The 20291-nt window shown below is 27.8% G+C and overlaps 1 protein-coding gene across 5 annotated transcripts in view; it reads left to right on the top strand.

The window, feature by feature from the left end:
• LOC142319573 (endoplasmic reticulum-Golgi intermediate compartment protein 2) overlaps positions 1–19401 on the top strand; it is a 43030-nt gene extending 23629 nt beyond the window's left edge. For 2 of the 5 annotated variants that reach the window (XM_075357019.1, XM_075357020.1), the window contains exons 6-9: positions 1237–1359; positions 7850–7987; positions 9327–9452; positions 18887–19401. In XM_075357019.1, the coding sequence (XP_075213134.1) occupies positions 1237–1359; positions 7850–7987; positions 9327–9452; positions 18887–18975 (476 nt within the window). In that variant the 3' untranslated portion in view covers positions 18976–19401. Of the gene's footprint in view, positions 1–1236; positions 1360–7849; positions 7988–9326; positions 9453–13608; positions 15631–18886 lie in introns of those variants that run through there. The other 3 variants (XM_075357017.1, XM_075357018.1, XM_075357021.1) reach the window with 2 other exon arrangements.
• Positions 19402–20291: the final 890 nt, after the last annotated feature.

Here is a 20291-nt window from a genome sequence, read left to right as displayed (position 1 = left end):
CTTGTTTGTTTTAAAACAACTTATTTGCAGTAAAACCTGTATGTATCAGATCCTTTTTACTTAGAATTTGTACTTTCTTGATTTTACTGTTATAGATCAGAGCATACGCCATGAATTACCCACAGTATTTCTGAAGTATTTTGAATTTTCAGTGAAAGTCCATTATTTTAGGACTTTGATAATTTAAACTGACTTTTTTTAAATTCTGACAAGTCTAGGGTAGTCATGAAATTTTGAACTACAATTTTCTGGGTAAGCTGGATTAGAATCAATAACGCCCTTGAGAGTGCTGTTCATCTGACTTAAGATTTAGCTTACAATTTTGAGGAAAAGCTAATAAATAAAACCATAAAAATAACTCTCTCAAGAGAGTTTTTTTAGCCAACTTAATTAAAAGCCAGTTTTTCAACATTTGGTAACAAATCAGTCAGCAGATAGTGCATTTTCTGAAAATGACTCATTCAGTTTTTTAATCATTCTTCTATTGTACTTAAGGTTAGATTATCTGATTTTAATATAGAATAATTGTAAGTTTTTTTTTTTTTCAATAATGAAGTATAAAAAGTTAAGTAAGAAAGCAGTGGGATTAATTTTTTAGAATTGTACCTGTAAATAAAAATTGGAACTGTTAAAGGAAAATTTAGCCGCCTCTTTTATATAACTTCTGGATAACCCAGACTTTTTATTCAATTTAGATCAAGTGCAATTGAAAATGATTATTATACTATTTATAATCTATGAAAGCATTTTTAAGTAAGCATAATAATTCCTTTGAATGACAGATCTACAAAAATATTCATTTCTGTCTGTTTTTTACTGCATGTGTGCATATATATCTTGAAGACATTCAACTGTTTTCATGAAAATGAAAGAGGTAGTTTTGAATAATTGTAAACCCCTTCAGTTTTCCTTGTTGGAACTCAGCAAAATTCTAAATGGTTTTTAATTTCTACAACCATAGTTATGTTAGATCATTGGAAAGAGTATAAAATAATTTACAACTTTGGTTTTAAAACCTTTTTTAACTATATATTATACTACAAAATAAATGAAAACTTGTAAAATAACACTGTATCATCTCGTTTGCAGCAAAGTATTTTATATAATTTTTTTTTATCTAAAGTTTACTTCATTTCAGCTGTTTGAATATCTGTGATTTTTTTATTAATTTAAATATATATAAGCTGATCTACTTTGTTAAAAGTACTTCATAGATGCTGTGTAACTTTGTTGTAGATATGGTCTTGTATCAGTATTTTGTTGAAGTTGTACCTACAGATGTTCAAACATTTTTACATCATACCTCCACATACCAGTATTCAGTTAAAGATCACTTGAGACTTATAGACCACTACAAAGGTATGTATTTCACACATTTATTTAGTTGTTAAAACTAGTTAATGTTGTATTATATCAGTAGCATGATCTGTATTCTTATCTTTAATTGTGTTTTTTTTAAATTTAATATCTGCACTATTGTACTTATTTTCTACTGATGAGATTTAATTCTTGTGTTTAAACAATTCCTTCTTTTATATTGTGCATCCTGAACAAGTAAATGCAAAAATTTGTATTTTTTATCAAAAGAAAATGTGTATTTTTACCCGCAATTAAATATTCCAAGTGGAAGATTACTAAGATTTAAGTTCTTTAAATGTAAATAAATTAAGTTCATTTTTCATGTTTCATTAAAACATGCTAATAAAATAACAGTTCATTAGAATAAACACAGTTCATGCGTAATCCTACATAAATTATAAAGAGACAAAACAGATGCAAATCAAGATAATGGGCACAAGTTGAATTTACTAAAACCTTTAAAGCCAACAGTTTTGTTTGAAACAAAAGATAACATGAAACTGAAGTACATCTTAGCAATTTATGATTTTTGTAGATCTCAAAATCTTAACACATTTACCAAGGATCCACCTTCATTAGAAACATATCTTCGAATTGTGGATTAAAAATTAAAAATATGAAAGAAATTATTCTTCTCTTTAGTAAGGTAAATTAAATTCACTTTTAATACTCTATTTAAATTAATAATTTCATCATGTTCTGATATCAGTTTTTGGCCTTAAAATGAACCAGTTATTTTAACATTTTGTATACATTACCAAAATATCCTTAATCTATACCATTTTTTTATTGAAAAATTTAGGTTTTACAAAATATGTAAAAACAGTCTACGTCAGTTAGTTGCATATAACTGATAATATTCTGCAGGAAGCACCTTTGTATAAACAAGTGATTTGATGAAGGTTATCTGCAAAAACTTTTTTGGAGAACTTTTTCAGTGTATAAAACCAAGTGATTTGTATTGTTATATATCAGTTTAAGGTTATAAGACACAATTTTTCCAAAAACTACAGTTTTTTAATCCTCCATTAAAAATCACATAATTTCTATTTAAATTAAATGTGACAAACATTAAATTTTATTTTGACAAATATTTATATTTTTTTAATAGAAGCGCTGTTGTCACATTGTCGAAACTATTAAATGTAAATGTATTAAAAGTTTTGTATTATAATTAATATTCAGAAAATAATAATTTCCTATTGTTAATGCAGAGGTAATAAAAAAAGTAATTATTTTTATTTCAATATATTTGATATCATCATCGTTTATTCATTTTCAAACCTAACTAATAAATCATATGTAACTTTAAAATAGGAAAATTATTTATCATGAAAAATATGCTTTTTTTATATGCTGTAATTCCCAAAATTATAAATAACAATTAAGAAATAAAAAAAAAATAGCAGCAGAGTGAAGAACAATATGCATGAACCATCCTGTTAGTTTGTGGGAACTCACAATCACAGCTAGAAGACCTAGCGCGGGCGGCTTTGTTAACCACAGAGGGCTGGATGGACATTCAAAATTTAAGAATTTCTGTGCTCAAGATGAAGTTTATGTTTCTCAAGGGTGCAAACAAATTATCATACACTTGTAACCCCCGTATTAACTATAAAGGCTTTATAATCAGCCGAGTTTGAGTTCATAAGTACCTAGGTGTTTTGTTTGATGAGAAGTTGCTGTTTAGCAATCACATTAGGCCAGTAGCGGTGGACGCCGTCTCTGTGATGCACAAGCTTAGAAAGATTGCTCAAAAGAATTACAGACTGTCGGGCCGTCATTTGTACATGGTATCCCGAAATGTCTTCGAAATTATGACCTCTTACACAGCGTCTGTTTCCCGATTCGCTGTTTGGGCGAATAGGTTGGAAAGAAATCGAGCACTTATTCAAAATTTAAGGAGTGCCCAGCGCAAAGCCTTAATTGTATGCACTGGTGATTTTAAAACAACCTCCTACGAGGCTACTACTGTATTGGGAAAGGCTCTCCCAATCAATTTAGCGGTGAAAGTTCGAGCGACTATGTGGAAATTGCGAAGAGGCAGGGAAGCCGAGCTATATGGGATGCGTTTTCAAACCGAACCTATAATGGAGTGGAACGGTGATCTCAGTGCACCAGTTCTAAATTTCAAGCAGTTGCCCATCTCCCGCCTGCGGAGGAGGCTTTATTGATGGAGGCACAATGCAATGTCAGCAAGAATGGCACACCATGAATAAGGGAAGATCCTTGTATAGATTTATATAGGATCGGGAAGGATGGTATGCCTCTCCTATGTTTTTAAGGACAACAGGAGCCCCGGTGCTCTCCAACCATTAAATTTAAACCAATATTTATTTCAGTTCCACCTGGCAGCTGATGAGCTGTGCATCTGCGGGGAGGTCCAGTCGAACGAACATATGATGTTCAACTGCCCAGCTCTTGATGTTCGACTAGCCAGAACTCAGGCCACCCTGGAACTTAAGAGGTCAAAGGGAAAATTGGCCAGTCACAAGCGGCAAGAGCCGCATTGTCAGACCGTTTGGGAGTTCCTTGATGCGGTTGCTTTGTTCAACCGACATCAGTAGTTTACCTAAGGGAAAAGACTCCTGTCATGCTGCTGTAGGAAGCTAACCAAGAGATATGGCTGGCTACCAGCCAGATTAAGGCTCCAAGCGCTTTAATAGTGGACAGGTACTTGCTGGCATTCAGCGGCCTAGGTATGGCAGCGAATTGCTGTGTTTGAGGAGATAAATTAATTATTGATAGTCAGATATGTTTTAGTAGTTGACGGGGTGCGCCAACCCATTTTAGTGATATATGACAAGTGGGCGGTGGGACACGCAAGCAATTGGTGTATGGTACCACACTTTTAGGTTAGCTCTAGGAGTTAGTTAGGACACTGGTCGCTAAACTGTTTCGTGGTTCAGTAGCCGTTTGTGACACAGACATTTCGTCTTATGCTTTTGGGGGACCGAATGGGGTGGTGACGGGAGAAATGCCAAGCAAACCAATGCATGAACCATCCCATTACCACTGTTACAAATTTTATTGTTATTTTTGGATTGTTATTTCAATATTTTAAATGAATTTTCTGGTAAATACTGTAAGTAAAATTATCTATGTTTTTATTGGTCAACCTTGTTTGATTGTTTGGATTTATTACTTTAAAAAATAAATTTATTTAACTATATATGTTTTAAAATTGATTTTTCGCAAAACATTCCTACAATATGTACATTTTGCCTTCTGTTTTGCCATTGAATTTGCACATCTAATTAGACTGTTCTAAAAAATATCCTTTTGTGTGACATTAATGAAATTATCTATTATCTATTTCTAATTGATTTTGCAGTGGAAGATTAAAAAATAATCGCAAAAAAGCTGTAACTATATATTTTTTTTTTTAGGTGTAGTATTATACCTGTTATAAAAAATGGCAAAAAAAATCATAACACTTGTTTTATTTGATATAATTTTTTATTTATCGTGAAAAAAGATTTTACTCAACTTCTTAAACATATGACTGGTTATGTAAAAAGAAAATAACAAAATAATGGTAACATATCCTAAATGCATTAAAATTTTCCTTGGTCTCCAGGGTCCTAATGTTTTGAGGGTTTTGAGGAATTTCCTTGTTCATTCCTAACTACACCAAGATTCTCAGAAAGAAATCAATAGCCAAATGTAGAAAATGTATTTTTAGCAACATTCAACATGCTATGGCTTGATAGGACTTAAGAAGCTTGTATACTAGGAATTTATAATTTTTATTTTATTGTCTAAAAATTATTTTGTACCCATCATAATTTCCACACTATTAATTCCTTTTGCTTGAGTTTTCCTTCAAAAACAGGATTGCAAATTACTTTTCTAATATCAGGCCCAATAAATATAACCTCTTTAAGTTTGGTTTAACTTAATTGTAGAATAAGTTCTCTAGATATTTTAAGCCCTTACTTTCTGTTTGCATGTTCTTTACAGTATTTTTCATTAAGCATCTAGCTTGATGTGAAGTGAAGGGAGAAGAATCTTCTCAGGTTCAACAAGAAGGTGTGCAAGACATTTTCATCACCTGATTCAAAAGAAGTTCTCTTTGGCCATTCTTTTTTTACAAATGCTGCTGTGTTGCTCTGCTATCCCATATACATAAGAAACAGAAGAATTTTGTGAACCCACCTTGAAGGCCAATTAATATAGATATAGCATTCAAATCCTTACAAACTTTTCAGTTAAACTGTTACTTAACTACATTCAGAATAGCACCCATGTTATCTTGTTTCACAGAAACTGAATAAGCAACTGGTATTGATGGCTTATTGTGCTTCCATTGTAGATTAAAACTGCTTTTATACTATATTTGGATTAATCAATAAAAAGATGCCATTCTGTAGGTTTGTGGTCTATTCTTAGTTTAGTCATCCATCAGTTTCAAAAGATACTCAAAATGTTCTCTCCATTTGTAAAATACTAAGAAAACAGTGTTTCTTTTGTTTAAGGATGTAATGCTTGTTTCATCTGTCAACAGATTCCATTCTTACAGCCTAGAGCTGAAACGTTCAGCCTGCTATTTTGATAGGCCCAAGTTTTCCACCAAATCATATAATTTGTTTTGACAGGTAAGATGAGATTCATTGGACATCTGAGGACTGTTTGTGGGTTCAGAAGTCTCCTGAAAAAATCTACATTTTCATCAGCTTGTATCTGTTCATTGTTACTGAACTCTGAAATGTTAATGCCATCCCATTTCGATCTGTATCTCTAAGCTTCTTTATGGAAAACCAGACTAAGAGGAGATGCCCCTTTTGAATAATTAATTTTTTGTGTTTTTTTTTCAATATCTTTCTGTGTCTGTAAGATAAAAGTATCAATTATCATTGATTGGTAAGTTCAAGTCAATAGTGAAGCTGGTGTACCCAAACGGATTAAGGCGACAGGTTACAATCATTTCCTCCATAGGGACAGCAGATATCGTACCATTTCTGTTGAGTTTCATCCACTGAATTAATCACATACAGCTATCTGGTGAATTTTTACAAAACCTGTAATGAAAATTTAACATTTTGAAAGCACTTAAAAAACATTCTCACTCTCTCCCTACCCCCCTCCATCAGTCTCTCTCTCTCTTTCTCTCTCTCTCTTTATTTTTCTCATTGAGTAAACTCAGACAGACAACATTCCAGTACCCCCACCACTAATCTACAAAATTGCCACCTCTGACATTTTAAATATGACAAATTAGTGGTAAAGAGTTCCAATAATGATGTCATAAATAAAAATGTGTATTATGCTGGGTTTTTTTTTACTGATTGATATCTAAATTAAAAGAAAAATGAGTAATAAAAATGATAATTTGGTCCATGTTACTAACTATTGATCAGTATTTGCTATGCCATCAAGTAATCTGAAATGAGTATGTAGCCAGCAGATAACTAATAGGCGTTAAGATGAAGATTGAGTATGGCAGCCATTGATGGAAGACTTGTGCCGAGAGAGTTACTTTAAATTAGATTACCAGTTAAATCTTCCAGAAAGCACATTTGGTGATGTAGATGAATTAAACTTTACATCTTGTACATGCTTATTTTTCTACCCTTTATATTTGCTGTGAAAAATGTAAAACCCTTTTTTGCAAAAATGGATTATTCATATTTTCACACAACAATTATTACTTTTTTTAATAGTTAAAAACTTTCTTATTAACAAAATATAATTGTCTGTTTTATCTTTTGTTTAATTTATTGTAAACATAAAACTTCTTTCAGGTAATCAGCATTATCAGTTTCAACTTTACTAATATGGTAATGAACAGTATTTTTATCATTTTCTATATTTTCAATCATCTGATTTACTTAAAGAGATTATATTTGTTAGTAAATAGGCAATATGGAATAAGATCCACAGTTTAAATTCCTTATTAAATTTATTTAAGGTTGATATAATATAAAACGTTTAAACTACATTTGTTTAAGTATAAGTTTAATGCTGTGTTTGCACACATCTGTGCTGAACCACTGTCGTTAGTCGACTGGCTTATTGAGAGGGAGAGTCTCCCCACCACTTAATACATAAGACTAATATTACATTAAAAATTACATTATTGTAATTTTTAATGTAGTATTAGTCTTGGCATTCAAAACATTAACAATATTTATGCTAGAATATGAAAATTAAAAAAAAAGAAGCAAATTCAGTTTTAATTCAACCATTATGGTTGAGTTAATATTCCAGAAAAAAAAACAGTTGTATTAGTTGTTCTAGATTTATTACCTTCTATACCTTTTACCCCACAGGTTCATTTTGGTTGATTTCCATTAAGTGTGAGTTGTAAAAATTATTTTATTTTCTATAGTGAAGATTCTACTACTCTCAACAGTTGTATAAATATATGTAAAATGTTTTTACAAATTTCTGTGAATGATTTTTTTTTAATAAATTACTTGTCTTTTGGAGGGGTAGGGAGTTTAAACTATGTAACATACTAATTTTTTGGAAATTTTTCTTTTGCCAGGTTCTCACGGAATTCCTGGCATCTTTTTCAAGTATGATATGAGTGCTTTAAAAGTAATGGTCAGTGAAGAACGAGAACCATTAGATCAGTTCTTAGTCCGGCTTTGTGCAACAGTAGGAGGAATTTTTGTTACAGCAGGTACATGATTTTTTGTTTGCCTTTTATTTTTAAATATGAAAATAAACATAGCTTTATTATTGTATTATTAAATTCCATTGAACATAAGGTTATGAAGTTTTATATTTGGATAGTAATCACCTTTTCACAATAATTTTTGTTCAAAGAAAATTTTGTCAAGGTCTTATTGTCTAAGGATGATGCAAATTTTAAATGATTTGATGACAGTTAGTTGAACTAGCTAATTCTACTCTTCCATAAGCTAAATTTAGTTCATACCGTATAACAGATTTATTAAATTTACTTTTGCATGATCTTCATTGCTTATGAGCATCATCCAGATAAAAAGATAGCTTGAAGATTTCTTTGAATATCATTTATGTATTTTTTAACTTTTGTGCAATTAAAAAAAAAAAAATTAAATTAAATTATAAGTCTTATAATTATTTAAGGTGTGCTTTACATTAGGTTTTAAGTGTACTTTTGTTAGTATCCGCATTATGTTGTTTTATTGTGTGCATTTTGGGTATAACGTTTAAGAATTTAATTATACAAAAATGATCTCATGTGGGACATAATTAGGTTGAATTTGGTGTATTTATTTTTCTATTTCTTTGAAAGTGTGGAGACTGTCACAAAAGTTAAGTTGATTTTTTTTCTTATAAAGAAATTAACAGCTTGTTTGAACTCTTTATGATGTATAGTTAATGGAGGTTTAGCAAAATTAGAGTAAAATTTTAAAAATTATATAAATTTCAAATTGCAGTAAATGAAAAAATATATGCGACTAGATCTGCGCAGTATTTTTAATTAGTTAAAAAATACATATATGTAAAAATAACATTCATTCACTATGAGAAGAATTCAGCAATGCTTGTTGAGGTTCAACAACATATCCCCAATTTATGACATAAGGACAATCAATGAATTTACAATATTCTACTTTCCATTGCTACATCTCCTGTAAAACTTTATTCAGGAGATTAGAAAAATAATACACATTCACTGTTATACACTCTATCTTATTACAAACAAATAGATTTTAAAATTTAGAATTCAATATGAAACACCTCATATTTTTTCAAATTAAAAAAACTGTTTAAACAAACAGTCACTAGATATGATTTATCCTTATTCCAGGATTAGAGGTTTTTTTATGTACATTCTAATGTGTTATGTATTTATAGTTTTGTATATCTGTTTGATGAATTATCTAATTTTAAGGGTGATTGTATAAATACTCAATCAGCTCCAAGTAAGACGTATTTCCTTGCTTCATTATCTAAATCTTTTAAAAATATTATGAATAATTAGGATCACAATAAACATGTTTTTAATGTACTTTTTTGTTCTGTTTTAGGTTTTATAAACAGTGCAGTACAGATTTTACTAAAATGTTTTAGTAAATATCATAAAACAAATAAGACTATGATTAGTACTGTTACAACCTCAGTAAAAGTGCCTGTAATTGGTAATATCAATAATGGTAAAAATATAGATCCTCAACTTTCATGATTATTATTGTGTCACTTTTATGCCTAACTTTGTTGATTACTGTGATTTTTATTCCTGATCGTCCTAATAATTGTAGTTTTCTAGTTTACAGTAAATACCTGATTATTTGTGTTTAAATTATTTAATTTGATGAAAGATTTTTTCTGATTATAGACTGTTTAGCACTACATATTCATCACATTTACATCTAATAAAATGTATTATTATCCTTCAACTTTGCTCCTGGCTTGTTAGTAATTTTAGTCAGTAATGTTAAATGTAATTAATTTGTTATTGTTATATGTATTTTTCAGTAGCTATTTTATTGACGAGAATAGTTAGGGTATACTTCTGAGATGGAAAGAAACTAATTTGTCTATGATATAACCCCTAGACATTTGTACCATCAGCTAGGTGTTACAGCTTAAAATGACGTTACATATTTTTTAGACAAAAAGTTATTACTTTGAAAACTATTTCATAAACTTTTAATTTTAATCATAACAGAAAAACCGTAATAAGTAATTCAAAATACCCAATAGTTAAAAGTTTATGTACAGTAATGTCTTCTAGTAAGATGTGACTTTTCTAAAGTTTTGATAAATAGTGCAAAATATTGCAAATTTATATTAATTAAAAATTAAATATTCAATTTTAGCAGAAAAATAATAAATATTTACTATGTTAACATTAAAAAATAAGTAAAAATTATTCATTAGAAATTTTAACCGTTCTTAAAATTAAGTAAACATTTGTATGTCTACATATAAACATTGCATTAAACTGCAACAAAATTCCTTATTCTATCTCTGTTGATTTGAATATTACCAGAGTCAGTAACCTATAGATTAGAGACAACCTATATGTAACTTATAAGTAACTGCCGTGACATCTATCTTGTGTCTACTTTTAAACAAATAATCTTTTCTATAGAAGTACATAATTCCAAAGAATTTGGTCTTAGGACAGGTGAAAATAAAAATTAGTCATAAAATATTGTGATTAAATTTTTCTAAAATTAGTAAGTATATATTTTTGTGCAATACTAGAGAATTTTTTTACTTATTTATTTTTAAAATTTATTTTAGTACATTCTGTTCATGTAAAATATACTAGTGAAATCTTTGAGTATTTAAGGGATTAATGTTATTAAGAGATATTATTACATCATAAAATTAACATTTCATACATACATTGACATTATTTTATTTTTTATTATTTGTTATATTTCAGACAATTATTATTTAATTTTGATTTCTCTGTAAGTAGCTGTTGTTAGTTTGAATTACCTAAATAACAGTCTTGTATATTAAATTCTCTATAAATCACAGTTAAATTGTATAATTTTCTAGGTCGTTTTATCATTTTAGTAATCAGGTTTTTACTGTTCAGTGTGTTGTATTTTTAATTTTTTAAATTTGATAATTTTCAGGGTTCTTGTGAAGTGTGAAGTCACTCTTATTTTTGTTTTATATTTTATACACAGAAATATATGTGTATCTCCTTGTGAGGTAGTAATGCATTGTATTATGAAGAATTTAATTTTTTTTTGTAAAGATTTATGTTTGTATTTGTTTGTTTAAAGGAGATTAGCATTTATGTGAAGGAATCTATATTATGTAATCACTTGCAAACATGCATCTGATTGCAGATTTCGTAATTTTTACATAACTTCTTAATTGACATTACCTTCTGAAGTTCTGTTGATGTTGGCTCTTCATTGTCATTTCTATTTTTAATCGTTTGCAAAGTCTTTTGTATATCTCTTTAATCAGTTTTGCATTATTTTCCTACTATATTCAACATGCCATGAAAAATGGAATTCTTCTGTCAAAATATAATCACATCTTTCTATTAAAAAATTGGCTGAAATTTTTATCAATATAAAGGAGGATGAAATTCTGTAATTCTGTTTATTACAATATGAATAACTACAAAAAAAAATTAACTACAATACTTACCGCAATACTTGTTATGTGGTTTTTTATTGTTTGTACTTTGGCTATGCCTGTACTTTGGTTAATGGAATAGCCTTCAGACTGATAGCTATGTGCATGTGTGCGATATTATAATAATTGCAGTTTGATTAATAATGAATGAATTATTATTTTAGTCATCAAATTACTACAAAAATGTATTAGTTTACAATTTCATTGATTTTTCTTATGTAAGTATTCGCAGTATGTTATTATTATTATATTGGAAACGTGATACTTGTTTTTAGTAACTTTTACTTTTTACATCACCTTTCATTTCTTAATAATTTTAACCTTATATTTTACTTCTACCATTTAAAAACTATTCTACTGTCTACAATTAATTGATATTATTTTTTCCTGATTCATAATAGATGCATCATTTTTTTAATGAATTTTTTGTTACTTTAAGCTTAGATTTAGTCATGTAGATTAGTTGTATTCAAGTTTAAAATAACAGCAAGATGTCTTGTCTTTTTATTGTATAATAGGGTAAGATATCTTAATAATTTTTATTTTACAAATAATGAAACAAAAAAAGATAAAAATTATGATAACTTAAAATAAGAAGATAAAATAAGAAGAATAAGAAGAATGAGGAAATTAGGAGAAGATCTGAAATAAAGAACACATCAAAATACAAATTTCAGTATTCAAAGCATATTATTTAATTATCCTTTGTAGCATGATTGATCTGATATTCAGAAAAAATGTTCTGATTTGTATATTAAACATAACAAACATTAAAAAATTTCTTGATACTTATTTTGAAGATAGGGGTCTAAATTTTTCTTGTAGTATATAATTTAACTGAAGATAAATACATAAGTTTTATGCATTTCTAATGGGATTAAAGTTTTCATAGATTAAGTATTAATTCAATTTTATAAATATGCATTTCCTGTTTACAGACAGGACAGCTTTTTCTAATGAAATAAGTACATAAATATTGAGTATTGAAAATTTCAAGATGTCAATAGTTTTTAAGTAATTATTATACTCCAAATTTAGCCTGACCTAGTAAATTTTAAATAGTAGCTATTGAAGCAAAAGAGGAAATTGTAATTATTTTATTAATAATCAATATATACTATACTATGGGTAAGCCTCATTTAGTGCATGGTGTACAACAATGAAATATCACAGTAATCAATCAGTTAAAAAAATAATAATTGAAGAGTTAATTTTAATTCATGTGTAAAAATAATTTTAATATCACCTTCCTTCTGAATGATTACCAACATTTCCTTCAATTACTAAATTCCTTTATAAGCATTAAAAATATTTTTAATTACTTCTCTGTTGTAAAAAAAAAGAAGCCAGTATCTATTATTTTAAATACTCTGATTCTGTATAGAACAAAGGTAGACTGGAACTAAAATTCAGTTTAGAAATTAATGGGAGAGACCCAGGAGTAAGTGATCTTGTACTTTTTTATTTAGGATATGGAGCAAGTTTGTTGGATAGATTAACTGCTTAATCAGTTTGTTGGGTTAATTAACTAACTCCTTAAAGGGAGGATAAGTTTCAAACTCATTGTCGTTGTTAGTTATTTTATCTGTACATCATACATATATAGTATTACACTGTTCTGCTCTTTGATATATTTGTATTTTAATCTCTCAGATTCTGGACATGACAATAATTAAATCACCTCAGCCCAAGGTAATCCATGTGTTGGTTGATCATTCATTTTCTCCCTTTCTCCTGAATCTTCACTTTTTCCCTAAGTAAGAAGCTACAATGAGAATTGAGTGGTCAGCTGTCACCCAGTTCTATCTGTGCTATTACCCTGCCACCTTCTAGTAGCCATAGAGTGGCTACTAGTGAGTGTACTTCTTTACTAGGGTGGTACTGTACCTGTGTTGACAGTTTAGAGACTATTATCTAGAGAAAAAACAAAACTACTGGCTTAGTGACTGGTTTTCTACCCTTCCTAACAAATTTAAACTATAATCTCCTCATAGGAAATTTCTGACTACTATAGGGAAAAATATTTTGATTAAGTGATAGCAATTGTTGAAGCAGAAATGTATATAATCAACAAAAATGAATTGTTTTAAATATTATTAAATACATTAATTATTAAAACAATCATTTTAAAAAAATTTTAACAATCAATTAAAAAATCAATATTTGAGATTGTTTATAGTGTTTTAATTATTTTTTCAGGCAAATTAGAACATTCTTGTAATTGTAGTTCAAAGGTTTTCAAATAGTGTTTTCACCGAATGATGATAAATTGTCATGAAGGTATTGGAAATACAGTTTATTTTTACAATATATCATATTAAAGCTGTTGAAGAATATGTATATTTTATGAATTTTCTGTGATGTAGTAAAAAGTTATATATAATTTTACTATTATCATTGACTAACAATCTTAATCTCAATTATTCCAGTCTGTAAAAAGTAAATCATATTAAAATTTTTCACAATCTCCATTAAATAAAAAAATGTTTTGTTTTGATTGTTATAATTATATTAAAGTTTATTTTGAATTTTATTAGTACTTGAGGCTTTTGATTTAATTACAATTTAGTATTTGTATTGCAATGTATATTGAGTCGATTCAAATTGCTGATTATTATGCACTTTACGATTAAGCATTTTGACTAATATTACTCATAGTATTATAAAATTATTTATATCATTAGATTTGAATGAATTTCATCATGAATTTATTGGTCTGCATATATAATAAAATGTTTTGATAATTAATAAGGCAGTATCATCAGTTTTAAACCGCAGCGACCAAAATACATAAGCACACAGATCCAAATCTAGTTAAAAGCTGCTTATACCTTTTGCTAGGTTTGAGCTTTAGATCCTGTAGCATTACACAACTATTAAATTGATGATGCTTACCATTCATATGAACACTTAAGTTTTAAATATGATCATCCATCAACTATCTCTTCAGATTCTGAAGAATAAAATATTTGTCGGTTATATGCAGAAAAAAGTTGCCATTGAAAACCACAATGCAAGTAGACATCTACTGGTCTTTATGATAGCTTCTGGAATATTTGTGAAAAAACAGAAAGGCATTAATGAAATTAATGAAATAAAATAAATACCTGAAGTTTATTTAACTTTTTTAATGAAAAAAAAGTATATATATATTTTTTTTTTCCTCCTTTTTTGTATTTACTTTACTAGGGACTTTCTGACGTATGTGTGTATGTACTCATGAATATCCAAGTTTGCACCAAACATGTAGATGTTTAGTACAGTAAGAATAATAAAACAACTGTATCAGTATCTGTGCTTCAGACCTAAATTGTAAAAGTTGTTCCAGATCAGATTTAATTTATCCATTTTTTGAGTTCATATTATTTTCTGCATGCTGTTGCTGTATATTAATACATAACATTTATGATGTTGTTAAATTTATATGTTATAAATTTAGATTTATTTTTTAATTATTAGTTTTATTATTTAATAACATTCAAATTAATGAATCTTATTCAGCCGTAAAATACAAGTATACATGGCTATTTTTTATGAATAACAGTTTTTCAATGATACTTCTACCATTTTTTAATTATTAGTTTTATTATTTAATAACATTCAAATTAATGAATCTTATTCAGCCGTAAAATACAAGTATACATGGCTATTTTTTATGAATAACAGTTTTTCAATGATACTTCTACCATTAATAACTTCTTTTTAAATAACACTCAGTTTTAAAAATTACTCACATATTTAAAATAAAAATAAAAATTACAAATAAAAATTTGTAATGAGTACAAAATTACATGTTATCAAAATTACATTTTATTATATTGATTACATCCTATTTGTAATAACTACAGATAAATATAATCTAGTTACATAGACTACTTTCTGACACTGTAAAAAAAGTTTTTTCATATCAATTTTAATTTTTTTAATTTTCATAGCATATGTAATCTTTAAAATTCAGTTTTATTTTTTTAAAAAAGAAAGGAAGTGGCGATGAAAGTAGTATAATTTTTCTTAATTAATTTTATATTTATATTTTTTTAAATAAAAGTAGATTATTCATAAGAAACACATAGTGAAATAATAATACATTCCTTGTACTTCATTGCTTAGATGGATTCATTAATTTGATTTCTGTTTGAATAAAGTTGTTCAACACTTATGTATGTTATTTTAAGTGTGAAACCTGTTATATCAAAGAATAATAAAATGACTGTATCAGTATGTGTGCTTCAAGCCTAAATTTGTAAAAGTTGACCCAGATGCAGATTTAATTTTACATTAGTTCTGCTATTACAATCTATATTATATAAAAAATAAAAATACAGTAACTGTTAAAAATTGAGAATAAAGATGCATACATATGGTATATGTAGTCACCATTTTACATTCTAATAAAAATATACCAGATGTTAAAAATTGAAAGTAAAGATGTATGATATATGGTCCACCTTATTTAGTGATACGACTGGAGAATTGTCTAACCTACATTGCCCCAGTATATGATTAGTAAAAATTTTGATTCAGCTATTTTATTTACCTGATACTTTTTTAAAAAATAGTGTATTATTTACTACCATTGTATCTATCATTATTCTCATAAGCTAAGTATGATAATCTCGAAATGTCTGTTCCAAAAGAAAGTCTTAAATTGTTAAATTATTCGTTTTGCATTTGTCTTTTTTTTCTAGAAATGTTGCTTATTTTTATTAGTTTCAAAAAAATGTGTGTTTATCACAAATGTACTTATTCCAGCTCATCATAGAACACCATGACCACACATTTAGTGCATATTTTAGAATCAGTATGTTATAAATACTTGATTTACTTATTTTATCTTTAATCTAGATTTAATTGTTTTAACTCTGCTAATAACTGGCATTAATCTGTTATTTGCTATTATGAATTTTCAATGATAACTGTTGTAAATATAAATTATACTATAAAATTTCTGTAAATTGCATACTTTATTGTTTACTATTGGCTATGACTTGCTTTGCTCATTCTGAAAAATCAAACAGTTTCTCAACTGGTATTCAGTTTAAAACATTAGAGATATACTAATGCATTAGATAAATATTAACCCTTCGCAGGTAGAAACCCATATATGGGCTACCTGTACTTACGCTGGAGGGCGGAAATCTATATATGAGTCTCTGAATGTGACCGACTGTTTTCACGTAGTTACATATAAATTCCAAGAGATGGCAGGAGATGTTCTTTCAATCATTTTGATGTGGGAATTCCTGATACAACGTGATTAGGAACCATTTTACTTCAGTTATCAGATGAGTTCAATGACCTTGCGTATGTAACAAGACATATGCATTATTTTTTTTGTGTTTTTCATTCTTTTTTAAGTAATTTATTTACAAATTGTTCCTTCCGAAACTTCATTTTTGGCTTGCTTCATTTTAATTCAAACAAGATTTTTGAGACAAAACTATAGAAGGAAATGAATAATAATATTTATATTATTATAATAAAACCATATTGTATTATTTCCTACCTAGGTGCACTACTTCTTCAAAATTGCTATTGTTATTATATTACCATCAATGTTACTATTATTTTTCAGTATCTTTTAAATGAAAAGAACTCAATGTAAAACTTAACCAAAATCATCACGTATAGTTTGTAAATTCTAGTGCACTTGGTGAGACTTGTGCTGTTTTCCCATAAGCTTTGTCTTGCGAGATAATTACAGTGTTCTTTAACCAGATTAGTGGCAGAATTCAGCAAAAACACAAGTTATATGTTGTTTTTATACATGAATGCATTTTGTAAGTTACTTTAAATAGTTTTTCCATGAACCTTTTCTTGAAAATGTCTTGCTCACAGCCATGAAACATTACTGCCTGCAAAGGGTTAAAATTATAAAATTAAGAAATTAGTTAATAAATAAAGATGTCTGATATTTTATAGAATTATTAATTCTATGAAATAACAGAATTCTTTATTTTAATGGTTCCATACATTATGTGTATTAAAAAAGTGTTCAAAATGATTTTTTTTTTTTGTAGAAAAGAGTACTTCATAATTTTCCATTTTGGAGCTTTAGGAATGACAAAATGGGGAAAATTATCAATCACAAAATTCATAAATGTGGTTGTAGTATTTTTGAAAAAAAACATAAGTGTTAGTAACATGGCCTATCAGAAGATATAGCTATTTTTACACATTAATATATAAGAAATTTTATACATATTGCAAATGTGTTTAAAAGAATCTGCTAAATTAAAAATATAAGAATAGTACCATAAAAAAACAAAAACGTAATCGTAAATTTTATAATGTTTAATTTTCCATTTTTTGAGAAGTCTGATTTTCTTTTACACAAGAAATGCCCTTTTTTTCTTTGCCAAGCTAGCAAATATTGTATTATTGTTATATATTACAATTCAACTTATTTATTCTCTTGTAAACCATATTCATTTGTGACCATTTCATCTATCTACTTTCTACACATTAGATTATTTCCTAACCAAAACTTTTCAATTGCATTTTGTAATTTTCTCAATTTTCCTTGCATTTTGTAATGAAAATGTCTTTTTTTTAATATAAGCACAATTTATTTTTACTTCAAATTTTTTTGTTCAGTATAAGTGGTTTTTTCTCAACCATTTTAATAAGTTTGTCTGATACGTTTTTCAATTCCATATTGATTCTAACATATACCTTTCAATTTTGATATGAAATAGTTATTTTCTATAAACATTTACACTTTTAAAAACAGATGTTGCCATTTATTAAATGTTGTGTTCATGTAAACTAATCTTATTGGTGTCATTTTGTAACAAATGCTCTACATAAACAATATTATCCAGCATTATTTGGTTGTGTGATATTTTTTGTCGATAGAATAATGAAAAAATGAGGTTATAAAAATTACAGCTCCATGATTCAAATTGTATTCATTTTATATTTTTATATACAAGCATGGTTAAAAAATATTCACATGTACTCAAATGGGTAATGAATTATTGAAGGCGATAAAATGAAAAAAGACAAAATTTAAAAAAATTTGATGAATTAGAAAGTTTTTTCTGTATTTTACTAGTTTTTGAATAATAAACATTAAACTTTTGGTAATGTAAAACTGAAAAATTATCCTTTTTCACATATGGCACTGTAATACCAATATTTCATGTAAACAGCAGTATAATTTGAAGTACTTTTTCAAACAGTTTTAGTTTCAAAATATAATTCTGTTAAATCTACACTTGCAAATTTTGAAATTTAAATTCACACACTGATGTTTTTTATGTGTATTTCTAATACATAATTTAAATTAATAACTTTTTCTATAATTTAAAAAATTTTTAATAACATGTTTTATTTCACTTGCCTTTTAAGTTCATTATTACAAAGTAATTTTACACAAGAATAAAAATGCTTTTGATGTAATTTTTTACTCTGTTCACTATTATAACATAATGGAACCTGTTTTTGTTTTTTCTAATTTTTATATAAATTTCAGAATATTATTTGAACTTCATTGGTTGCATGAAGATTGTTAACCTACACGTAGCAGAATGGATTAACCTTTTATCCTACACTTTATATTAATCCAATTCCTTCTGAGAATGAGAACTTGAGCATATTTTCCATAATTCTTGGCCTAGAATACTACTTCATACTGCCTATCTGAGCTTTGTTGCATTGGTAACATTATCATTTCACTTTATCAGCACTGGAATAGTTTAGTGAAGCAATCTATTACTTTTGGTATGATAAGTTTAATTGTTTTTGTATCACTTATGATAACTTAAGTCATTTTAAATTTGGTATTTCGATAGAATTAAACAGTATATTTAACTTTTGTATTAATGGATTTTAAATCAACTAATTTAGTTTGGACTAATTCAGTTGTCATGATAACTCCTCTAGTGTAATGTTTTAATGTACAATACAACTTTATCATTCTGGTTTCAGTCTTAAAATTCCTACACCAACATACTTAGAATTTTTTTTTTTAAATTAAGATCCTTTTAATTTTTATCCTCTCCTTTGAAAGGGTGTAAATTAGTTTTTCTGTAATTTTTTCAGAACAGTTCATTTAAAATTTTGTTAAACCTAATCATTCTCAATATTCCCCTACATTACATTTCATTTCAAACCATTATTTTAAAATGTATTTTATGAATTAAGATGAACAACGCTTCAAAATTCATAACATTGACTTTGGTGGTAGTGTGCCACTGTAAGCATCTCTGTCTTTCATCCAAGAGATTCTGGTAGATCTAGTCAGTATTGTCATTTTCCCTACAATACAAAATTAATTTCCTACCAAAAAGTGTTGTAACTCTAGTCAGCCAACAGCCTGTAGTTGGCTGTTATTCATAAATAAATAAATATATCTGAGTAAAAAGTAAAGTTGAAAATTCAGACACAGTAAAATTCACAATGAGGAAAATAGAAAAAAAATGATGTGTTCAATGTGGCCAGCAGTATTTCTATACACAGCTGTGTTGTCCACATTTTCAGGCTGCCAAATTATTTCAGATTGGTAGCATATGTAGTATTATTTTTCTAAGTAGTATTTACCTATATATTAACAGTACACATTGATTAAACAAATGAAAGTGTTTAACTGGTGAAAGTGTAGCTTTTCCCAATAGATGTGTCAACAATTTATTGAACCCAGTTAGAAAACAGAGTTTGTGAAAAGCTGAAATAGATAAAGTCACTATCCCCCCCCCCCACCAATTCTTTTAAGGAAGCAATAGTTGTACAACCTAATGCTGCTTCCTCCTGACTGTAAAGTGTGCAGTGTGGCAGTGACCAATTCTAGTGATATGTTTCCATGAATGAAGAGATGAACATAACCCCAAGATAGATTCAGGAGGAATTAGTCTCTCCTGTACGTTTTTGCAATCATTATT

This window comes from Lycorma delicatula, chromosome 2 (assembly GCF_047948215.1).
Source record: "Lycorma delicatula isolate Av1 chromosome 2, ASM4794821v1, whole genome shotgun sequence".
Classification (NCBI taxonomy): domain Eukaryota; kingdom Metazoa; phylum Arthropoda; class Insecta; order Hemiptera; family Fulgoridae; genus Lycorma; species Lycorma delicatula.
Note: the sequence above shows the minus strand (reverse complement) of the source record. Positions and strands in the feature narration are given on the sequence as shown.